Source organism: Trachurus japonicus, chromosome 18 (assembly GCF_045865225.1).
Source record: "Trachurus japonicus isolate A0001 chromosome 18, Traja_1.0".
Classification (NCBI taxonomy): Eukaryota; Metazoa; Chordata; class Actinopteri; order Carangiformes; family Carangidae; genus Trachurus; species Trachurus japonicus.
Window position 1 is genome coordinate 1315494 of NC_140924.1, and position 22133 is coordinate 1337626.

The 22133-nt window shown below is 39.2% G+C and overlaps 2 protein-coding genes across 2 annotated transcripts in view; both read right to left on the reverse strand.

Annotated features, from left to right (window-relative positions):
• Positions 1-22133, reverse strand: part of LOC146968250 (muscle M-line assembly protein unc-89-like) — a 201842-nt gene that overhangs the window by 98931 nt on the left and 80778 nt on the right. The gene's annotated exons all lie outside the window — the stretch shown is intronic.
• Positions 2953-22133, reverse strand: part of LOC146968253 (Fc receptor-like protein 5) — a 67543-nt gene continuing 48362 nt past the window's right edge. The window contains exons 3-4 of the mRNA XM_085760301.1: positions 5534-5785; positions 2953-2999 (exon numbers count right to left, since the gene is read on the reverse strand). Coding sequence (XP_085616427.1) covers positions 2953-2999; positions 5534-5785 — 299 coding nt within the window. The remainder of the gene's footprint in view (positions 3000-5533; positions 5786-22133) is intronic.

Sequence of the window (22133 nt, forward strand, 5' to 3'; positions counted from 1 at the left end):
ATTATGCATTTATAAGACTATATATGTATTAATAGACTCATTATAATATAGTTAATAGCAGACTATAAGAGATTTATAATAACTTATAATAAACTTAGTTAACTGTTTGTTGATGCTTATGAACATTAATAAAATCCTTATGAGTATCTTATAATTGTTCATAATAACATTACAAACACATATATTGACTCAACTAGCCCAATCATTATGTCTTTATTAATCTTAAGGTCTGTGTAATAAGCGTTAGTTAATAGGTAATAAGGCTCTTATAAGTGCTTACAAGTATTAATAGTCTCATTATAATATAGTTAATAGCAGACTATAAGAGATTTATAATAACTTATAAGAAACTTGTTAACTGTTGATGCTTAAGAACATTAATAAAATCTTCATGAGTATCAATCTAACCCAACCATGATGTCTTTGTCATGCCTTTATTAATCTTTTTTTTGTTTGATTTATTAACACGCTCATCTACGTATTAGGCTATAAGTTTACTTGTTTACAGTAAACTGTGCTTTTTGCAGGTACTGGATCTAAAGCGAGAACAATGTCTTATTAAGGCTGATAAATCTTTTATTATGCATTTGATTTTGGTTTTCAGAAAGGTGCGTCGGAGGAGAAGAGCAGACTTGTAGAGTTTCTTCTCACTTGAAACATTTTACCCTTTCGCTTTTATTTTGAAGGCAAACAGCAAAACCGGAAGTTCCGGTTTAAGCTAGCAGCTGATAGCTTAACACATGCCCATGTGTAAAATGGAGGTAGTTGCCCAACATTTTTGCCCCCGAGTAGAATTCAAACCCATTCTGGGCCTCGAAAAGAAGCAGCTGACAAGAGGAAGCGTTGTGAGACGGAGGATGACTCTTCTGGTAAGTTTAACTGCTGCTAACTAGTTAGTACAAACTCAAACATGCATAGCTAACGTTAGCCGAAGCTAGTGTAGAGCTAGCCGCCTCAAGACTGTTGCTGCCCTACGGAAGCGCTCCTCTGTGTATCAGTGAGAACGTTTTTATATTAAGATGTAGTTTATTTTGTCTCCAGCTAGGCTTATATACATACAATGTACATTGTCGAAATATATAACTTCTCTCTTTCGTTGTGCACCGTCTGATATGTTCTTGACACTTTTCTGTACATGATAGCCTACTTACTGCTGTGTACATTCAGCACAGTCATTTGAGTTTGAGTTTGAGTTTAATGAAATGTGCTACATTAAGACTCTATTTAAAATGCTTGAAAATTAAACTGTAAAGTGTTATTGCAGGATGTATCGAGACTTTTATTTTTTATGTTTTTACATTAAAAAAAATGTCATTATGAAAACTCGGATGTAAATTTCCTCTATCCTCATTCTCTCCCGACCCCTCCTCAGACTCCTCAAGCTCCTCAACCTCAGATGATGGCAAGAAGAAGAGGAAGAGGGAATTGCTTTTGATGCAAACAAGAGTGCAAAAGAGCAGCTGCGTTAAATGTTCAATGGAATTAAAAATTAAAAAAATAAAAGTGTACTTTTTTTTCAAAGACCTGTTTTAGGTTATTTTTATACATTTTAAGTATAAAAATCATGTTGCACTTTGCAAAATTGCACTTTTTTGAGTTAAATTATTTGTATAATATGCCTAAATGTTTTAAAGGTGCTTTCTACCTGTTTTAGGTGATTTAGATTTTTATACATTTTCAGTAAAATGTCTCTTTACTTGACAGCAATGAATAAAACAATGTTGGGCTTCACTGTTGAAACATTTGTATTACTATGCAATCTTTTCTTTACATTTCATCAACCTTGACCACATGTATTGTTCATTACAGATGTGGAAGTTGTGAAAATCATTGTTAACCATTAATGAATGCATTACAAAAGATTTATTAGACTTAATAAGGCATTGTTCTCGCTTTAGATCCAGTACCTGCAAAAAGCATAGTTAACTGTTAACAAGTGCATAGTTAACTGATAATAAGGGCATAATAATGCACAATAAAAATATTTATCAGCCTTAATAAGACATTGTTCTCGCTTTAGATCCAGTACCTGCAAAAAGCATAGTTAACTGTTGACAAGTGCATAGTTAACTGATAATAAGGGCATAATAATGCACAATAAAAGATTTATCAGCATTAATAAGACATTGTTCTCAGCTTTAGATCCAGTACCTGCAAAAAGCATAGTTAACTGTTAACAAGTGCATAGTTAATTTATAATAGATGAGCAATAAAGTATATATTAATGTTAATAAATCAAACAAAAAAGATTAATAAAGGCATGACAAAGACATCATGGTTGGGCTACACTCAATGTGTTTGTAATGTTATTATGAACAATTATAAGATACTCATGAAGATTTTATTAATGTTCTTAAGCATCAACAAACAGTTAACAAGTTTCTTATAAGTTATTATAAATCTCTTATAGTCTGCTATTAACTATATTATAATGAGACTATTAATACTTGTAAGCACTTATAAGAGCCTTATTACCTATTAACTAACGCTTATTACACAGACCTTAAGATTAATAAAGACATAATGATTGGGCTAGTTGAGTCAATATATGTGTTTGTAATGTTATTATGAACAATTATAAGATACTCATAAGGATCTTATTAATGTTCATAAGCATCAACAAACAGTTAACTAAGTTTATTATAAGTTATTATAAATCAATTATAGTCTGCTATTAACTATATTATTATGAGTCTATTAATACATATATAGTCTTATAAATGCATAATAATGTTAATAAGCATCTTGTAATCACTTATAAGAGCCTTATTACCTATTAACTAATGCTTATTACAAGGACCTTAATATAAAGCGTTACCAGAATGCCTATTACGAACATAACAAGTAACTACAAATGAAAATTTGCGTCTAATACAATACAAGTTAATGACAAGGATATATTACAGTAGAGACAAAATTCATAAATTTGATACCAGCACCTCTGACCTTTGTTTAAAATGTGGCAAACAGAGTGATTCCCTCATCCATGCCTTTTGGTACTGTGAAAAAATCAGGAGGACTTGGGGGGATATTGAAAAATGGTTGGCAACAGCTGGTAAAACAAATGCTGTACTATCACCAGCAATTTGTATTTTTCAAGGTGTGGAGAAACTAAGATACCCAGTGGTATGGCAAATTCTCTACTCATCCTTAGTTTTTAAGAAATTAATTCTCCAACATTGGAAAGATACTGAAGCCCCTACTATTTCACAGTGGAGACATTTGATGAAATATTATTTGAATATGGAAAGGTCGATAATGGAGGAAAATAAGAAAGAGAAAATTTTCTTGCAGGTATGGAGTTCAATTTATGACTCCTTGTAAATGAGAGCTGCAGAGATCTATAGATCTACAGCATACAGTAAATATACGTTTAAAGGAACTCGGCATTGTGTATTCTTTTGTGTGCGTGAGTGTGGGGTGTGTATGAGTATGAATGTGGGCTTTTGTTTTTGTTTTGTTTTTTCTTCCTCTATGGATGTTTTTGTTGTTGAAGTTTATTTGCTCCTGTTTTTTGTTTCTCCTATTTTTATTTATTTATTTTTTTTGCCTTGATTGCCAGTGGTAGCATTTAACAGCGTGTTGACCATTGTATGTACACATGAGTTCTGTTTTTTTTGGTGCGTGTGGATGAACTGAAGAAAGAAATAAAAAAGAATTATAAAAAAAAATAAAAAATAAAAAATAAAAAGATCAGTCAGAAGAAAATAAGTTTTTCAGCTGACTCCTCCCACCTGACTCTAACTGTTGCATACACACAAAACGGGGCCTGAAAGTGGCACATCAGGGGTTCCCAACCTTTGTTCACTGGTGGACAATTTTACCGTGGCCGGTGGAAACTCTGCTTAAAAAATACGGTGTAGCGGAGAATTACAAGTGGGCGGGGCGAAATAAGGTGAATTGGCTGCTTGCCAGGCAGTGACATCAGTGTCGATGATGTCATCAGGAGCAGATGAGTTCACCTCCATACCTGTGTGTCTCCTCCTCCACAGAACCAGGACCAGGACCAAGAGCAGGAGAACCACAGCAACAAGGGCTGCTATAAATGGGACAAAGTAGGAAGGGGAAGGGTGAGGAGGACATGAAGGATGAGATGAAGGAGGAGGAGGAGGAGGACATGAGGGAGGAGAAGGAAGGGGAGGAGCAGGAGAAGATGAGGGAGGAGGAGGAGGAGGAGGACATGAAGGAGGAGGACATGAAGGAGGAGGAGGATCTGTGGAGAGGAGAAGAAGATGGTTCAGTGCAGTGATCAGTTTCTTTAAAGTGTGATAGAAATAGTCCAGTCATTTTATGAGAAAAGGTTAAACAAATTGCAACAGAAGCAAACTCATCTGATTTTGTATCCTCAGCATGTCCTGAGTGAGGGAAAAAAAGCCCCGAAGAATCCCATTAGGGGAAAGTTTAGAAAAACACCCAAACATATCCCATTTATACGCATATAAAAAAAATTTTTCACGTGAATAGGGTAAAATTTTTAACCTTTAGATATCTCCACGAAAATTACTGAGTTGATTACTTACATTAAGACAAACAAAAAATGTATTACAAGTTTTTTGAAATTCTTTGTTAACATGAGCAAATTTGCATAAATGTGTATAAATTTGCATAAATTCCACCGTTTTGACGGCACATGTATGAAGTTGCTGTGGTGGCACCGGCATGAAAACTGGAATGAGTTGACTCCATCGGTCAACCGACAAGTTGACCACTTTAAATTTCAAGATGACTGCAATTTTTCAAGACAGCCACATCCTTAGTAGAGCAGGTATGACATGCTCCGTCTCTATTAATGCTCATGGGCCTAAATTGGTTCCATTCCTTTTTTAACTGTAATATCATATTACAGTTAAAAAATGTCTTGTTCAATCTTGTTAACATATTATATGTTAACAAAATTGAACAAGACATTTTCACCTGCTCTACTCAATGTTTAGATCAGGTGTTGTATGTATGCAAATTAGCCGTACGTAATTGGATTATGCACTGTTGGCTCATGTCATACCTGCTCTAAGGATGTGGCTGTCTTGAAAAATTGCAGTCATCTTGAAATTTAAAGTGGTCAACTTGTCGGTTGACCGATGGAGTCAACTCATTCCAATTTTTATGCCGGTACCACCACAGAAACTTCATATACACACGTGCTGTCAAAACGGTGGAATTTATGCAAATTTATACAAATTTATGCAAATGTGCTCATGTTAACAAAGAATTTCAAAAAACTTGTAATACATTTTTTGTTTGTCTTAATGTAAGTAATCAACTCAGTAATTTTCATGAAGATATCTAAAGGTTGAAAATTTTACCCTATACACGTGAAATTTTTTTTTAATATGCGTATAAATGGGATATGTTTGGGTGTTTTTCTAAACTTTCCCCTAATGGGATACTTCGGGGCTTTTTTTCCCTCACTCAGGACATGTTGAGGATACAAAATCAGTTGAGTTTGCTTCTGTTGCAATTTGTTTAACGTTGACCCCTTTTTTGGCCTAAAATTACTGGACTTTAAAACAGGAAGTGATGTCATCGTCCTGACCTCTGACCCTCAGCCGGCTCTGAGGAGAACTTCCCAGATCAAGAGTAGAACAGGAGTAGAGACCTTCATCAGACTGTTGGACTCTAGTGAGATTCAGTTCACTGAGAAGTCCAGCTCCAAGTCTGGTTCCATTCCTGAAGAAAAAAGCCTGTTCTATCTTCGTCCTACTGTTTCCTGTTTGAGTGCTGCAGCTCAGAGTGACATCACTTCCTGTCATCACAGGGAGTGCAGGAATCTCCAGGATCGGCTGACCTGAAAAACAGAGACCAGAGTCACAGACAGAGTTACAGACAGAGTTACAGCTACAGACCAGAGTCACAGACAGAGTTACAGACAGAGTTACAGCTACAGACCAGAGTCACATACAGACAGAGTTACAGACAGAGTTACAGCTACAGACCAGAGTCACAGCCAGAGTCACATACAGAGTTACAGCTACAGACCAGAGTCACAGACAGAGTTACAGCTACAGACCAGAGTCACAGACAGAGTTACAGCTACAGACCAGAGTCACAGACAGAGTTACAGCTACAGACCAGAGTCACAGCCAGAGTCACATACAGAGTTACAGCTACAGACCAGAGTCACAGACAGAGTTACAGACAGAGTTACAGCTACAGACCAGAGTCACAGACAGAGTTACAGACAGAGTTACAGCTACAGACCAGAGTCACAGACAGAGTTACAGCTACAGACCAGAGTCACATACAGAGTTACAGCTACAGACCAGAGTCACAGACAGAGTTACAGACAGAGTTACAGCTACAGACCAGAGTCACATACAGAGTTACAGCTACAGACCAGAGTCACAGACAGAGTTACAGCTACAGACCAGAGTCACAGACAGAGTTACAGACAGAGTTACAGCTACAGACCAGAGTCACAGACAGAGTCACAGACAGAGTTACAGCTACAGACCAGAGTCACATACAGACAGAGTTACAGCTACAGACCAGAGTCACAGACAGACAGAGTTACAGCTACAGACCAGAGTCACAGACAGAGTTACAGACAGAGTTACAGCTACAGACCAGAGTCACAGACAGAGTTACAGACAGAGTTACAGCTACAGACCAGAGTCACAGACAGAGTTACAGACAGAGTTACAGCTACAGACCAGAGTCACAGACAGAGTCACAGACAGAGTTACAGCTACAGACCAGAGTCACAGACATATTATTATTAGGGCCACGGGCAATCGCACCGGGCACTGGTCCCAACAGCTATGAAATAGCTGCAGGGACCAGTGCCCGGGCGAAGCCCGGGCACTACTGTTATTGTGTGGATTTTTTCTTATTAGTGTGAATGCTGGAAGCATTCACACTATTGTTATTCAGTTCGGCCATTTTCTTTATACTTATTATTCTTACTACTTTCACCCTTTTTCAGACATCTTCTACTCCTTCATACTTTGTGCTATTTCAACCATTCATATATCAAAACGTGTGGCTTTTTCAGGACAAGGGTGCTATGACTTTTCTCTTTTATACTATTTATACTTTTTAAAATATTTAACTTTTTCTGCAAATTTTTTCCCATAGGAATGCATTGAAAACGTCTTCAAACTTTTAAAATCTTCTTACTTCTTTGAACCTCTAAAACGTCAGCATACTTTCTCCCACAGACTCCATTTGTCTTTTAAATTGTAGACAAACTTTTAATCTATTCCCGTATGACTCATCTTATTGATATCTTCAACAGTTTTAGATTGTTGGCTGTTTTAAAATCATTAAAATTTTTCACAAAATTCAACTTTATAATGGTTGTGTATTGCGCTTAACGAGCAGGGCTTAGAGTGAGTGACATCATCGTTAGAGTGAGAGGGATCGAAAAAACATTCAGGATTTTTTCTGGATAAATTGCCAGCACGGCCAGAAATTAAACTCTAGACACATGATTTCCTCACCGGTTTGTAGCCACACTTGTCGTGTCTCATTTAATGTGCTCAGAACAGCAGACAGACTTACAGAATTGTCTCAGTGAGCCTAATTGTCCAGCTAGACCCGCTCCAGTGGCTCATCCACTTCAATATAAAAGTAGGAGCTGATTTTTTTAGAAAAACAGAAATGCCCCTCTTTTCTACCTTGCGAGCCTGAGAAAAGTTTTTGCCCTACAAACATTTAATGCACATCAATGTGCTCAGGAAGGTCTCCTCTCCCAGTAGTCATGACCACATTCTAATAAGAGGTACGGTTCTCTTTTTCTGGGCTGTTTTCGGAAGCTGCACAGAGCTCAAATCTCTCTGCTCTGCTCTGCTCTGTGTGCAGTTGGTCCAGCTGTAGCGGCCAGCTCGTTATGAAAGTCTATTAATAGAACAGTGCAGGTGCAGCCTGGCCGCTCGTTAAGATGTTTTTAAACACAGCCCCACACACACACATGATAAACCAGACTGACAGAGGATGTCCACGCACAAACACAGGCATCACACTCACACAGACAGACAGACACTCACACACAGTCACACATGCACACATACACAAACAGACAAACACACAAACACAACACTGTTCCACACAGTAAAATGTAAGCAGTTAGTTGAGTCACCATGGTAACTTCTGAGGGCAGGCTGCCACACAGGTCTAATCAATCAGATCATTAGGGAGAGAGGAGTTCTGTGGCGCTTAACAGTTTTACTTTCTGCACATGTACACGCAGACAGAGAGACCGTCAGACTCACACACCCAGACACACACACACACACACACACACACACACACACACACACACACACACACACACACACACACAGGTTTTCAGCTCAAATTCATCAGGCTCTCAATTATTTTATACTTTTGATGTAAACATCTCCAACAATTTATATTTTTCTCATGAATTTAAGTTCAGACGTTTAGTCTTTCCAACTCTATTAATAGTAGTACAATTACAGGTGGAGCCTGGGACATAGGATGCAGCTTTTAACATGTGTCCTATCTATCTATCTATCTATCTATCTATCTATCTATCTATCTATCTATCTATCTATCTATCTATCTATCTATCTATCTATCTATCTATCTATCTATCTATCTATCTATCTATCTATCTATCTATCTCCCTCCCTATTTTTCAACCCCTCTGTCTCCTTTTTTTCTTTCTTTCTTTCTTTCTTCTACTCCTTCATTTGTATTTTACGTAACTTTTTCTATCCTTCCCTCTCTATCCATCCATCCATCCATCTACCTCTTTCTATCTATCATCCCCCTCTCTCTTTTTCTTCTTTCTTTCTTTCTTTCTTTCTTTCACTCCATTTCTGTCTTTTTACTTCTTTGTTTGTTCGTTTGTTTGATTCTTTCTTTCTTTCTTTCTTCTTTCTTTCTTTCTTTCTTTCTTTCTTTCTTTCTTTCTTTCTTTCTTTCTTTCTTTCACTCCATTTCTGTCTTTTTACTTCTTTGTTTGTTTGTTTCTTTCTTTCTTTCTACTCCTTTTCTCTTCCTTTGTTTTTACTCCATTTCTTTCTTTCTTTCTTTCTTTCTTTCTTTCTTTCTTTCTTTCTTTCTGTCCTTTTCTTTTTTCTCTCTTGTTTCAATCTTTCTTTCTTTCTTTCAACAATTTCTTCAGCTCATTCAGCATTGCTGGAAGCATTCACACCATTTCCATTCTTGGAAATGTTTTTTCTAGTTAGGGTGAATGCTGAAAGCATTCACACTATTGTTATTCAAATCTTTATTAGTGTGACTGCTGAAGCAGTCACACTATTGTTCTTCTGTTTGGCCATTTTCTTCCGCCTTTTTACGGTCTTCTTCTAGTCCTTCATACTTTGTGCTATTTCAACAATTCATATATCAAAATGTGGTTAGCTTGCTGGTCTGGAGACCTGAAGGTTGCTGGTTCAAATCTTGCCTCAACAACAATTATAGTGAATTATTTTCCCAGTCGTCCTCTGTTGACTTCTGATAACTTGCTTCATGTTGAAACTGCTGCTCTCAGCCTGAAATTCACAGAAATTTTCATTCTAAGTCATTCAAGCTTGACTCTCAAGCTTTCTTGATGTTGACAGTGTGCAGATCATTAACAGACAACAGTCTCTGTGACTGTGTGTGCACCGTGGCCTAGAGGCAGAGTGGAAGTCTAATGACCATGAGGTTGTGGGTTCGATCCCGACCTTGGTCAAACATTTGTATGGTGATCACTGCTTGCACTATTTGCTAATTCTGCAACAGCGTTCAGTTGCTGTCAGCAGTCACACCATTTCCATTCTTGGAAATGCTTTTTCTAGTTTAGTGTGACTGCTGAAGCAGTCACACTATTGTTCTTCTGTTTGGCCATTTTCTTCCGCCTTTTTACGGTCTTCTTCTAGTCCTTCATACTTTGTGCTATTTCAACAATTCATATATCAAAACGTGCAGCTTTTTTTGAACTTTATCGGCATTACTTTTCTCTTTTTAACTATTTATACTTTTTCAAATATTTAACTTTTTCACAAAAAATCTCACATTCATCAAAGTCTCAACCTCTCTTCTTGACAACTCCTCTGTAGTGTAGGGGTTAGGGTAACTGCTTGCCAACCCTAAGGTCACTGGTTCGAATCCAAGGGAAGAACTCTTGTTATGTTATGTTGAATTCTGCTCTCCTCCCCCGCCTTCAATTGGTTACAGGTGTTTGTTATCTCCTTGATTACTCATACCAGTTTGCAGCACATCATCACATTACAATGAATGACAACAGTTTTGAAAGCAGTGTGCTCTCTGTAGCCGAGTGGCAGAGTAAAGGTTTAGTGATCATATGGTCATGGGTTCGATTCCTGCCTCAGTCTTTTCACTTCATTGCTTGACTTTTGATTCCAATTATTCAGCTGTCATTGGACAGTCTTTGATTCCTCATAGTATAAAGCTCATTGTAACTCAGGTTCTCTGTGGCCATATGGTTAGTGCTCAGCCTGAAATTCACAGACATTTTCATTCTAAGTCATTCAAGCTTGACTCTCAAGCTTTCTTGATGTTGACAGTGTGCAGATCATTAACAGACAACAGTCTCTGCAACTGTGTGTGCACTGTGGCCTAGAGGCAGAGTGGAAGTCTAATGACCATGAGGATGTGGGTTCGATTCTGACCTTGGTCAAACATTTGTATGGTGATCACAGCTTGCACTATTTGCTAATTCTGCAACAGCGTTCAGTTGCTATCAGCAGTCACACCATTTCCATTCCTGGAAATGCTTTTTCTAGTTATTATTATTAGTGTGACTGCTGAAGCAGTCACACTATTGTTCTTCTGTTTGGCCATTTTCTTCCGCCTTTTTACGGTCTTCTTCTAGTCCTTCATACTTTGTGCTATTTCAACAATTCATATATCAAAACGTGCAGCTTTTTTTGAACTTTATCGGCATTACTTTTCTCTTTTTAACTATTTATACTTTTTCAAATATTTAACTTTTTCACAAAAAATCTCACATTCATCAAAGTCTCAACCTCTCTTTTTTCACAACTCCACTGTAGTGTAGGGGTTAGGGTAACTGCTTGCCAACCCTAAGGTCACTGGTTCGAATCCAAGGGAAGAACTCTTGTTATGTTATGTTGAATTCTGCTCTCCTCCCCCGCCTTCAATTGGTTACAGGTGTTTGTTATCTCCTTGATTACTCATACCAGTTTGCAGCATCATCACATTACAATGAATGACAACAGTTTTGAAAGCAGTGTGCTCTCTGTAGCCGAGTGGCAGAGTAAAGGTTTAGTGATCATATGGTCATGGGTTCGATTCCTGCCTCAGTCTTTTCATTTCATTGCTTGACTTTTGATTCCAATTATTCAGCTGTCATTGGACAGTCTTTGATTCCTCATAGTATAAAGCTCATTGTAACTCAGGTTCTCTGTGGCCATATGGTTAGTGCTCAGCCTGAAATTCACAGACATTTTCATTCTAAGTCATTCAAGCTTGACTCTCAAGCTTTCTTGATGTTGACAGTGTGCAGATCATTAACAGACAACAGTCTCTGCAACTGTGTGTGCACTGTGGCCTAGAGGCAGAGTGGAAGTCTAATGACCATGAGGATGTCGGTTCGATTCTGACCTTGGTCAAACATTTGTATGGTGATCACTGCTTGCACTATTTGCTAATTCTGCAACAGCGTTCAGTTGCTGTCAGCAGTCACACCATTTCCATTCTTGGAAATGCTTTTTCTAGTTATTCTTACTTCTTCTTCCCTTTTTCGGTCTTCAACTACTTCTTCATACTTCATAACATTCATACAATTCATATATCAAAACGTGCGTCTTCTTCAGGAGATTATAGGATGTATTCAACTTTTTCATATCATTCATACTTTTCAAAATATTCAAACTTTATTGAAAATTTTTTCCCATAGGAATACATTGAAACGGTCTTCAAACTCATCAAATCTCCTCCTTCTTTGAACTTCAACTGCTTCAACATACTTTCACCTACATACTTCATTCAACTTTTAAAATGTTCACAAAACTTTCAAGTATTCACGGTATATTCAACTTTTTCATATCTTCTACCGTTATTGATCAGTACACTTCAACTGTTCATGATCATTTTTTGACAAAATTCAAATTTAACATGCAAGTCAATGGCACGGAATGTTCAGAGGTAGAGTGGTGATGACATCAGCTAGAGTGACAGAGGTTCAAAAAATCCTCTGACACTTTGCTCTCTATCCTGTCACCACGGCCACAAATTTCTTTCTAGACACATAATTTTCCCCCACTTTGGTAGACAAACTTGTGCTGTGTCTCACAGTGTGCTCGAAAACGCAGAGAGGCTAACAGAATTTAAACTGGGAGCCTCTAAGTGCAGCCAGTTCCCTCTCTTCCTCTCATTGACTCACATTGTAAAGTAGGAGCAGATTTTCTGAGAAAAGCAGAAATGACCTCCTTATATTTCTTGCGACGGTGAGAAAAGTTTTTGCCCTACAAACATTTAATGCACATTGGCTCGCTCAGGAAGGTCTCCTTGCCCCGATAGTCATGACCACATTCTGGTAAGAGGTACGGTTCTCTTTTCAGAGGCTGTTGTTCGGAGCTGCACAGAGCTCAAATCTCACTGCTCTGCTCTGTGCGGTGCAGACAGAGAGAGAGAGACACACACACACACACACACAGACACAGAGACACACAGACACAGAGACACACTGGCTTACAGCTCATAATCAGCCTCTAAATGAGTTCATATCTTTGAGGGGAATTTTTAAACATCTCTAATAATTTATTTCTCTTACATACATTTCAGTTTATTCTTGTAATGGAGATTTCAGGATTTGGAGCTTCTTCATGTCCTGACTTTCCTCTTTAACCCTTTACTTTGAAGGACTTGAACTTTTTCTCATTAATTCCAACAATTCAGACCATTTCTCAACCATTTAAGGACTTTCACATTTTTCATTTATGAATGTATATCTTCACACTCTTTTTTTACACGTATCTTAAACAATTCTGGCATTTGCATCCATTCCACATCATTCAGTCTCTTTCTTTCTTTCTACTCCCTTTCTCTTTCTTTTTACTTCATTCCTTGTTTCCTTGTTTCTACCCCATTTCTATATATACCCCAGTTCTCATAATGGATATTTCAGGATTTGGAGCTTCTTCATGTCCTGACTTTAGACTTTTCCACCTTCAATCCTTACATTTTACTTTGAAGGACTTTGACTTTTTCCTCATTAATTCCAACAATTCAGGCCATTTCTCAACCATGTAAGGAGTTTCATATTTTTCATTTATAAATGTATATTTTCACACTATTTTTTACACTTAAACAATTCTGGGATTTGCATCCACTCCCTATCATTCAGTCTCTTGCTTACAAGTTATACACTTCAGGTATTGCTTCATTTTTATACATATTTGTTCAACAAATACTTTCAAGCTCTTAATATATTTATTCATTTGAGTAGACCTATTTTTTCCACACCAATCTTCAAAAATTCAAGCAATTTTCCAACATCTTTCTTATAAGTTCTTCTTTTTAATTTTTTTCTCACCTATTTCAGATTTCAACCATTCAACTGTTAAACTATAAAGATGCAGGATTTCTACATTTTCCTCAAACTTTTTATTAACATGTTTAACTTTTACCCTTCAGATATGTTGTAGTTATTCTGCCCTTTAACGGATTGTAACTACTTCTATATTATTCTACTTTTACACTTCAGATATTGTTTCATCTATATTAGTAATGGTTCAAAAAAAAATTTCTAACTGTTTTAAATAACAACAAATGCACCCATTCCATATCATTCAGCCTCCTGCTTACAAGTTATAATCTTCAGGTATTGCTTCATCTTTATTTATATTTGTTCAACAAATGCTTTCAAGCTGTTAATATATTTATTCATTTGAGTAGACTGAAATGTTAATTTTTTCACACCATTCTTCAAAAATTCAAGCAATTTTCCAAACATTTCATACAAATTCAACGTCCTTCTTATAAGTTATACTTTTTAATCTTTTCTCACATATTTCAGATTTCAACCCTTCTACTGTTACATGCTCTACTTTTAGCCTTCAGATATGATGTAGTTATTCTAACTTATCCTTACCTTTAAAGGATTGTAACAACTTCTATATTATTTTACTTTTATTCCTCAGATATTCTTTCATATATTAGTGATGGTTCAACAATGTTTTCAAGCCACCAGTTTTAAACTTCTTTGAGTAGACTCAAGCTTTTCAATTCATTCATACTATTCTTCATTAATTCAAGTAATTACCACCCATTTCATACATCCTCCATCTTTCATCTTCTACTTTTACTATTCAGATATTGTTTAATCTACATTAGTAATGGTTCAAAAATGTTTTCAAACTGTCAGTTTTAAGTAAATCTGAGTAGACTTCAGACTTTCAATCTCTTCATACTGATCTTCAACAATTCAAGTAATTTCAAACCATTTCATACTCTTCATATATTATTTCATCTCTTCAAGATTTCTTCAGCAGTTTCTTAACTTAATTCAGCATAGTTTCAACAATTTATTCAGCTCATTCAGCTTCCAGCTTTCCGCATTCACCCGTATTTCCTTCAGGAAATGCATTTTCTAGTTAGGGCCGCGGGCAATCGCACCGGGCACTGGTCCCAACAGCTATGAAATAGCTGCAGGGACCAGTGCCCGGGCAAAGCCCGGGCACTACTGTTATTGTGTGGATTTTTAGGGCCACGGGCAATCGCACCGGGCACTGGTCCCAACAGCTATGAAATAGCTGCAGGGACCAGTGCCCGGGCAAAGCCCGGGCACTACTGTTATTGTGTGGATTTTTTCTTATTATTTTTCCACTTCCGGCCAACTTTCGGTTCGCTACTAGTCCTGCAACTCAAAGAGTTGCAGGACAAATTATATATCAAAATGTGCGTCCTGATCGGGATCGGTGTGCTATTACTTTTCTCAACAGTGTACGAATTATTCGCGACGTAAGTCGCGATTTACTGCGCAAAATTTTTGCATGTAAGTCAATGGGACGGGCGGGAAAAAAAGAGCGAAAAAGACCAATCATTGGAGTTTAACAAAAGTCTACTGCTCAGGCATACTTTCACCTAGAGACTCCATTTAAACTTTAAACAGTAGACACAAGTCTTGTGTATTGTCGTATTACTCCACGTTTTGATAGGTCATATAGTTTTTGATCAATCCCTGATCAATGACCATGATCATTTTTGGAGAAATTATGAGTTTATAATGGGTGTGTATTGCATGGAATGTTCGTGTCAGAGTGCGTGACATCATCGGTTAGAGTGGGAGAGAGTGAAGAAACATTCTGTATTTTTTCTGGATAAATTGCCACCACGGCCACAATTTACACTCTACAGACATAATTTTTTCAGAATTTGTAAGACAAACTTGTTATCTCTCATGTCATGTGCTCAAAATATCAGAGAGACTTACAGAACTTACAGAATCAGCCTCTGAGTGCGGCCACGTCTGTCCCTGCTCCTCATTGAGTCCAATACAAATATTTTCTGAGAGGAGCAGAACGGCCTGATGTTTTAAAACTGCCAGCGTCGCCAAAATATTTACTGTAGAAACACCAAATCGTACCGAAATTTTCAGTAAGTCCTTAGAGCAACGTTGATCTGTGTTTTGTTCTGATAGGAGTTACCGTTTTGTCATGCTAAGCCTAATTGTGAGGCCGGTTTAGAGGCAGAAAATGGCTGTTTTTCTCCACGTTTCTGTCTGTCTCAGCCTGCGGGGGCCCCTATCGCCGTGGTAACCTCTTTGATCCTCAGGCCAGAGCTCGTTAACTTCATAAACAATCCACCTGGCGCTCGTTTAAATGTTTATAAACACAGACACAGCTAAATCAGACTGACACAGGATGCAGCTACTAACTAACTATGTGACAAGTCAGTCACACACACACACACAGACTCTAGAGCCAGCTTCATGTGATTACAGTCACACAAACACACACACACACACACACACACACACACACACACACACACACACACACACACACACACACACACACACACACACACACACACACACACACAGTTAACCTAATGTGGTTACAGCTCCTCCTTATCAGTGCTTATAGAAAGATGATCATGTGTCTGTCTGATCAGCTCTGTCTTGACCTTAAGATCGTGGGTTTGATTCCCATGTTGACAGAGATGGCACAACCCGCAGTAGCTCCCGTGGCCCATTCAAAATTTCCCGAGAGGAAATTTTCTAGTTAGGGCCACGGGCAATCGCACCGGGCACTGGTCCCAACAGCTATGAAATAGCTGCAGGGACCAGTGCCCGGGCAAAGCCCGGGCACTACTGTTATTGTGTGGATTTTTTCTTATTATTAGTGTGACTGCTGAAGCAGTCACACTATTGTTCTTCTGTTTGGCCATTTTCTTCCGCCTTTTTACGGTCTTCTTCTAGTCCTTCATACTTTGTGCTATTTCAACAATTCATATATCAAAACGTGCAGCTTTTTTTGAACTTTATCGGCATTACTTTTCTCTTTTTAACTATTTATACTTTTTAAAATATTTAACTTTTTCACAAAAAATCTCACATTCATCAAAGTCTCAACCTCTCCTCTTCACAACTCCACTGTAGTGTAGGGGTTAGGGTAACTGCCTGCCAACCCTAAGGTCACTGGTTCGAATCCAAGGGAAGAACTCTTGTTATGTTATGTTCAATTCTGCTCTCCTCCCCCGCCTTCAATTGGTTACAGGTGTTTGTTATCTCCTTGATTACTCATACCAGTTTGCAGCACATCATCACATTACAATGAATGACAACAGTTTTGAAAGCAGTGTGCTCTCTGTAGCTGAGTGGCAGAGTAAAGGTTTAGTGATCATATGGTCATGGGTTCGATTCCTGCCTCAGTCTTTTCACTTCATTGCTTGACTTTTGATTCCAATTATTCAGCTGTCATTGGACAGTCTTTGATTCCTCATAGTATAAAGCTCATTGTAACTCAGGTTATCTGTGGCCATATGGTTAGTGTGTTAGGTGTTGTGCTATTTCAACAATTCATATATCAAAACGTGCAGCTTTTTTTGAACTTTATCGGCATTACTTTTCTCTTTTTAACTATTTATACTTTTTCAAATATTTAACTTTTTCTGCAAATTAAACTCTAGACAAATTATTTTCTCCAGTTTTGTAGCCACACTTGTCTTCTGGCTAAAATTCTGGTCAAAAATGCAAAGAGACTTAGATAATAATTTTAAATATTTTTTAAATGCAGCCAGGGAGCTCTCTGCTCTCATTCAGCCCAATGCTGAGAATTCTCCACAACTCTGTCTGAAACATGCTTATGTCTGTGCTCTCTGTGGCGAAGTGGCAGAGTAAAGGTTTATTGATCATGAGGTCATGGGTTCGATTCCTTACTTTTTTTTTTAAGCAGAAGCCAGTGATCCTCTTATCAAAGGTTTTCTTTACCCCTCACATACTGTCTCTGTCTGTAGCCTAGTGGTTAGCTTGCTGGTCTGGAGACCTGAAGGTTGCTGGTTCAAATCTTGCCTCAACAACAATTATAGTGAATTATTTTCCCAGTTGTCCTCTGTTGACTTCTGATAACTTGCTTCATGTTGAAACTGCTGCTCTCAGCCTGAAATTCACAGAAATTTTCATTCTAAGTCATTCAAGCTTGACTCTCAAGCTTTCTTGATGTCAGAGTGAGACAGTGTGCAGATCATTAACAGACAACAGTCTCTGCAACTGTGTGTGCACTGTGGCCTAGAGGCAGAGTGGAAGTCTAATGACCATGAGGTTGTGGGTTCAATTCCGACCTTGGTCAAACATTTGTATGGTGATCACTGCTTGCACTATTTGCTAATTCTGCAACAGCGTTCAGCTGCTTTCAGCAGTCACACGCATTTCCATCAGGAAATGATACTTTATCTAGTTATTTTTCCACTTCCGGACGATTTTCGATTCGCTACTTTCGAGTTGCAGGACAAATTATATATCAAAACGTGCGGTTTGATCGGGATCGGGGTGCTATTACTTTTCTCAACAGTTTACGAATTTTTCGCGACGTAGTCGCGAAAAACTGCGCAAAAAATTTGCATGTAAGTCAATGGGACGGGCGAAAAAAAAAGAGCGAAAAAGACCAATCATTGGAGTTTAACAAACGTCTACTGCTCAGGCATACTTTCACCTAGAGACTCCATTTAAACTTTAAACAGTAGACACAAGTCTTGTGTATTGTCGTATTACTCCACGTTTTGATAGGTCATATAGTTTTTGATCAATCCCTGATCAATGACCATGATCATTTTTGGAGAAATTATGAGTTTATAATGGGTGTGTATTGCATGGAATGTTCGTGTCAGAGTGCGTGACATCATCGGTTAGAGTGGGAGAGAGTGAAGAAACATTCTGTATTTTTTCTGGATAAACTGTCAGCACGGACACAATTTTCACTCTACACACATAATTTTTTCAGAATTTGTAAGACAAACTTGTTATCTCTCATGTCATGTGCTCAAAATATCAGAGAGACTTACAGAACTTACAGAATCAGCCTCTGAGTGCGGCCACGTCTGTCTCTGCTCCTCATTGAGTCCAATACAAATATTTTCTGAGAGGAGCAGAACGGCCTGATGTTTTAAAACTGCCAGCGTCGCCAAAATATTTACTGTAGAAACACCAAATCGTACCGAAATTTTCATTAAGTCCTTAGAGCAACGTTGATCTGTGTTTTGTTCTGATAGGAGTTACCGTTTTGTCATGCTAAGCCTAAATGTGAGACCGGTTTAGAGGCAGAAAATGGCTGTTTTTCTCCACGTTTCTGTCTGTCTCAGCCTGCGGGGGCCCCTATCGCCGTGGTAACCTCTTTGATCCTCAGGCCAGAGCTCGTTAACTTCATAAACAATCCACCTGGCGCTCGTTTAAATGTTTATAAACACAGACACAGCTAAATCAGACTGACACAGGATGCAGCTACTAACTAACTACAACACACACACAGACTCTAGAGCCAGCTTCATGTGATTACAGTCACACACACACACACACACACACACACACACACACACACACACACACACACACACACACACACACACACACACACACACACACACACACACACACACACAGGTAACCTAATGTGGTTACAGCTCCTCCATATCAGTGCTTATAGAAAGATGATCATGTGTCTGTCTGATCAGCTCTGTCTTGACCTTAAGATCGTGGGTTTGATTCCCATGTTGACAGAGATGGCACAACCCGCAGTAGCTCCCGTGGCCCATTCAAAATTTCCCGAGAGGAAATTTTCTAGTTATTATTATTATAGGATGTCAGTGGTCCAGTTTGAAAGATACACACACTCGACCCAACATGAGGTCAAATTTATTTTTTGACGTGCGGCAATTTCGGACGACAAAAACGGACTCAGTGTGCAAAGGCCTTCACAGACAGAGTTACAGCTACAGACCAGAGTCACATACAGAGTTACAGCTACAGACCAGAATCACAGACAGAGTTACAGCTACAGACCAGAGTTACAGCTACAGACCAGAGTCACATACAGACAGAGTTACAGCTACAGACCAGAGTCACATACAGACAGAGTTACAGCTACAGACCAGAGTCACAGACAGAGTTACAGCTACAGACCAGAGTCACATACAGAGTTACAGCTACAGACCAGAGTCACAGACAGACAGAGTTACAGCTACAGACCAGAGTCACATACAGACAGAGTTACAGCTACAGACCAGAGTCACATACAGACAGAGTTACAGCTACAGACCAGAGTTACAGCTACAGACCAGAGTCACAGACAGAGTTACAGACAGAGTTACAGCTACAGACCAGAGTCACAGACATAGTTACAGCTACAGACCAGAGTCACATACAGACAGAGTTACAGCTACAGACCAGAGTCACAGACAGAGTTACAGCTACAGACCAGAGTCACATACAGACAGAGTTACAGCTACAGACCAGAGTCACAGACAGAGTTACAGCTACAGACCAGAGTCACATACAGACAGAGTTACAGCTACAGACCAGAGTCACAGACAGACAGAGTTACAGCTACAGACCAGAGTTACAGCTACAGACCAGGTCACATACAGACAGAGTTACAACTACAGACCAGAGTCACATACAGAGTTACAGCTACAGACCAGAGTCACAGACAGTCAGAGTTACAGCTACAGACCAGAGTCACATACAGACAGAGTTACAGCTACAGACCAGAGTCACATACAGACAGAGTTACAGCTACAGACCAGAGTCACATACAGACAGAGTTACAGCTACAGACCAGAGTTACAGCTACAGACCAGAGTCACAGACAGAGTTACAGCTACAAACCAGAGTCACATACAGAGTTACAGCTACAGACCAGAGTCACATACAGACAGAGTTACAGCTACAGACCAGAGTCACAGACAGACAGAGTTACAGCTACAGACCAGAGTCACATACAGACAGAGTTACAGCTACAGACCAGAGTCACATACAGACAGAGTTACAGCTACAGACCAGAGTCACATACAGAGTTACAGCTACAGACCAGAGTCACATACAGACAGAGTTACAGCTACAGACCAGAGTCACAGACAGACAGAGTTACAGCTACAGACCAGAGTCACATACAGACAGAGTTACAGCTACAGACCAGAGTCACATACAGACAGAGTTACAGCTACAGACCAGAGTTACAGCTACAGACCAGAGTCACAGACAGAGTTACAGACAGAGTTACAGCTACAGACCAGAGTCACAGACAGAGTTACAGCTACAGACCAGAGTCACATACAGACAGAGTTACAGCTACAGACCAGAGTCACAGACAGAGTTACAGCTACAGACCAGAGTCACATACAGACAGAGTTACAGCTACAGACCAGAGTCACAGACAGAGTTACAGCTACAGACCAGAGTCACATACAGAGTTACAGCTACAGACCAGAATCACAGACAGAGTTACAGCTACAGACCAGAGTCACATACAGACAGAGTTACAGCTACAGACCAGAGTCACATACAGACAGAGTTACAGCTACAGACCAGAGTCACAGACAGAGTTACAGCTACAGACCAGAGTCACATACAGACAGAGTTACAGCTACAGACCAGAGTCACATACAGAGTTACAGCTACAGACCAGAGTCACAGACAGACAGAGTTACAGCTACAGACCAGAGTCACATACAGACAGAGTTACAGCTACAGACCAGAGTCACATACAGACAGAGTTACAGCTACAGACCAGAGTTACAGCTACAGACCAGAGTTACAGCTACAGACCAGAGTCACAGACAGAGTTACAGACAGAGTTACAGCTACAGACCAGAGTCACAGACAGAGTTACAGCTACAGACCAGAGTCACATACAGACAGAGTTACAGCTACAGACCAGAGTCACAGACAGAGTTACAGCTACAGACCAGAGTCACATACAGACAGAGTTACAGCTACAGACCAGAGTCACAGACAGAGTTACAGCTACAGACCAGAGTCACATACAGACAGAGTTACAGCTACAGACCAGAGTCACAGACAGACAGAGTTACAGCTACAGACCAGAGTCACAGACAGACAGAGTTACAGCTACAGACCAGAGTTACAGCTACAGACCAGGTCACATACAGACAGAGTTACAACTACAGACCAGAGTCACATACAGAGTTACAGCTACAGACCAGAGTCACAGACAGTCAGAGTTACAGCTACAAACCAGAGTCACATACAGAGTTACAGCTACAGACCAGAGTCACAGACAGACAGAGTTACAGCTACAGACCAGAGTCACATACAGACAGAGTTACAGCTACAGACCAGAGTCACATACAGACAGAGTTACAGCTACAGACCAGAGTCACAGACAGACAGAGTTACAGCTACAGACCAGAGTCACATACAGACAGAGTTACAGCTACAGACCAGAGTCACATACAGAGTTACAGCTACAGACCAGAGTCACATACAGACAGAGTTACAGCTACAGACCAGAGTCACAGACAGACAGAGTTACAGCTACAGACCAGAGTCACATACAGACAGAGTTACAGCTACAGACCAGAGTCACATACAGACAGAGTTACAGCTACAGACCAGAGTTACAGCTACAGACCAGAGTCACAGACAGAGTTACAGACAGAGTTACAGCTACAGACCAGAGTCACAGACAGAGTTACAGCTACAGACCAGAGTCACATACAGACAGAGTTACAGCTACAGA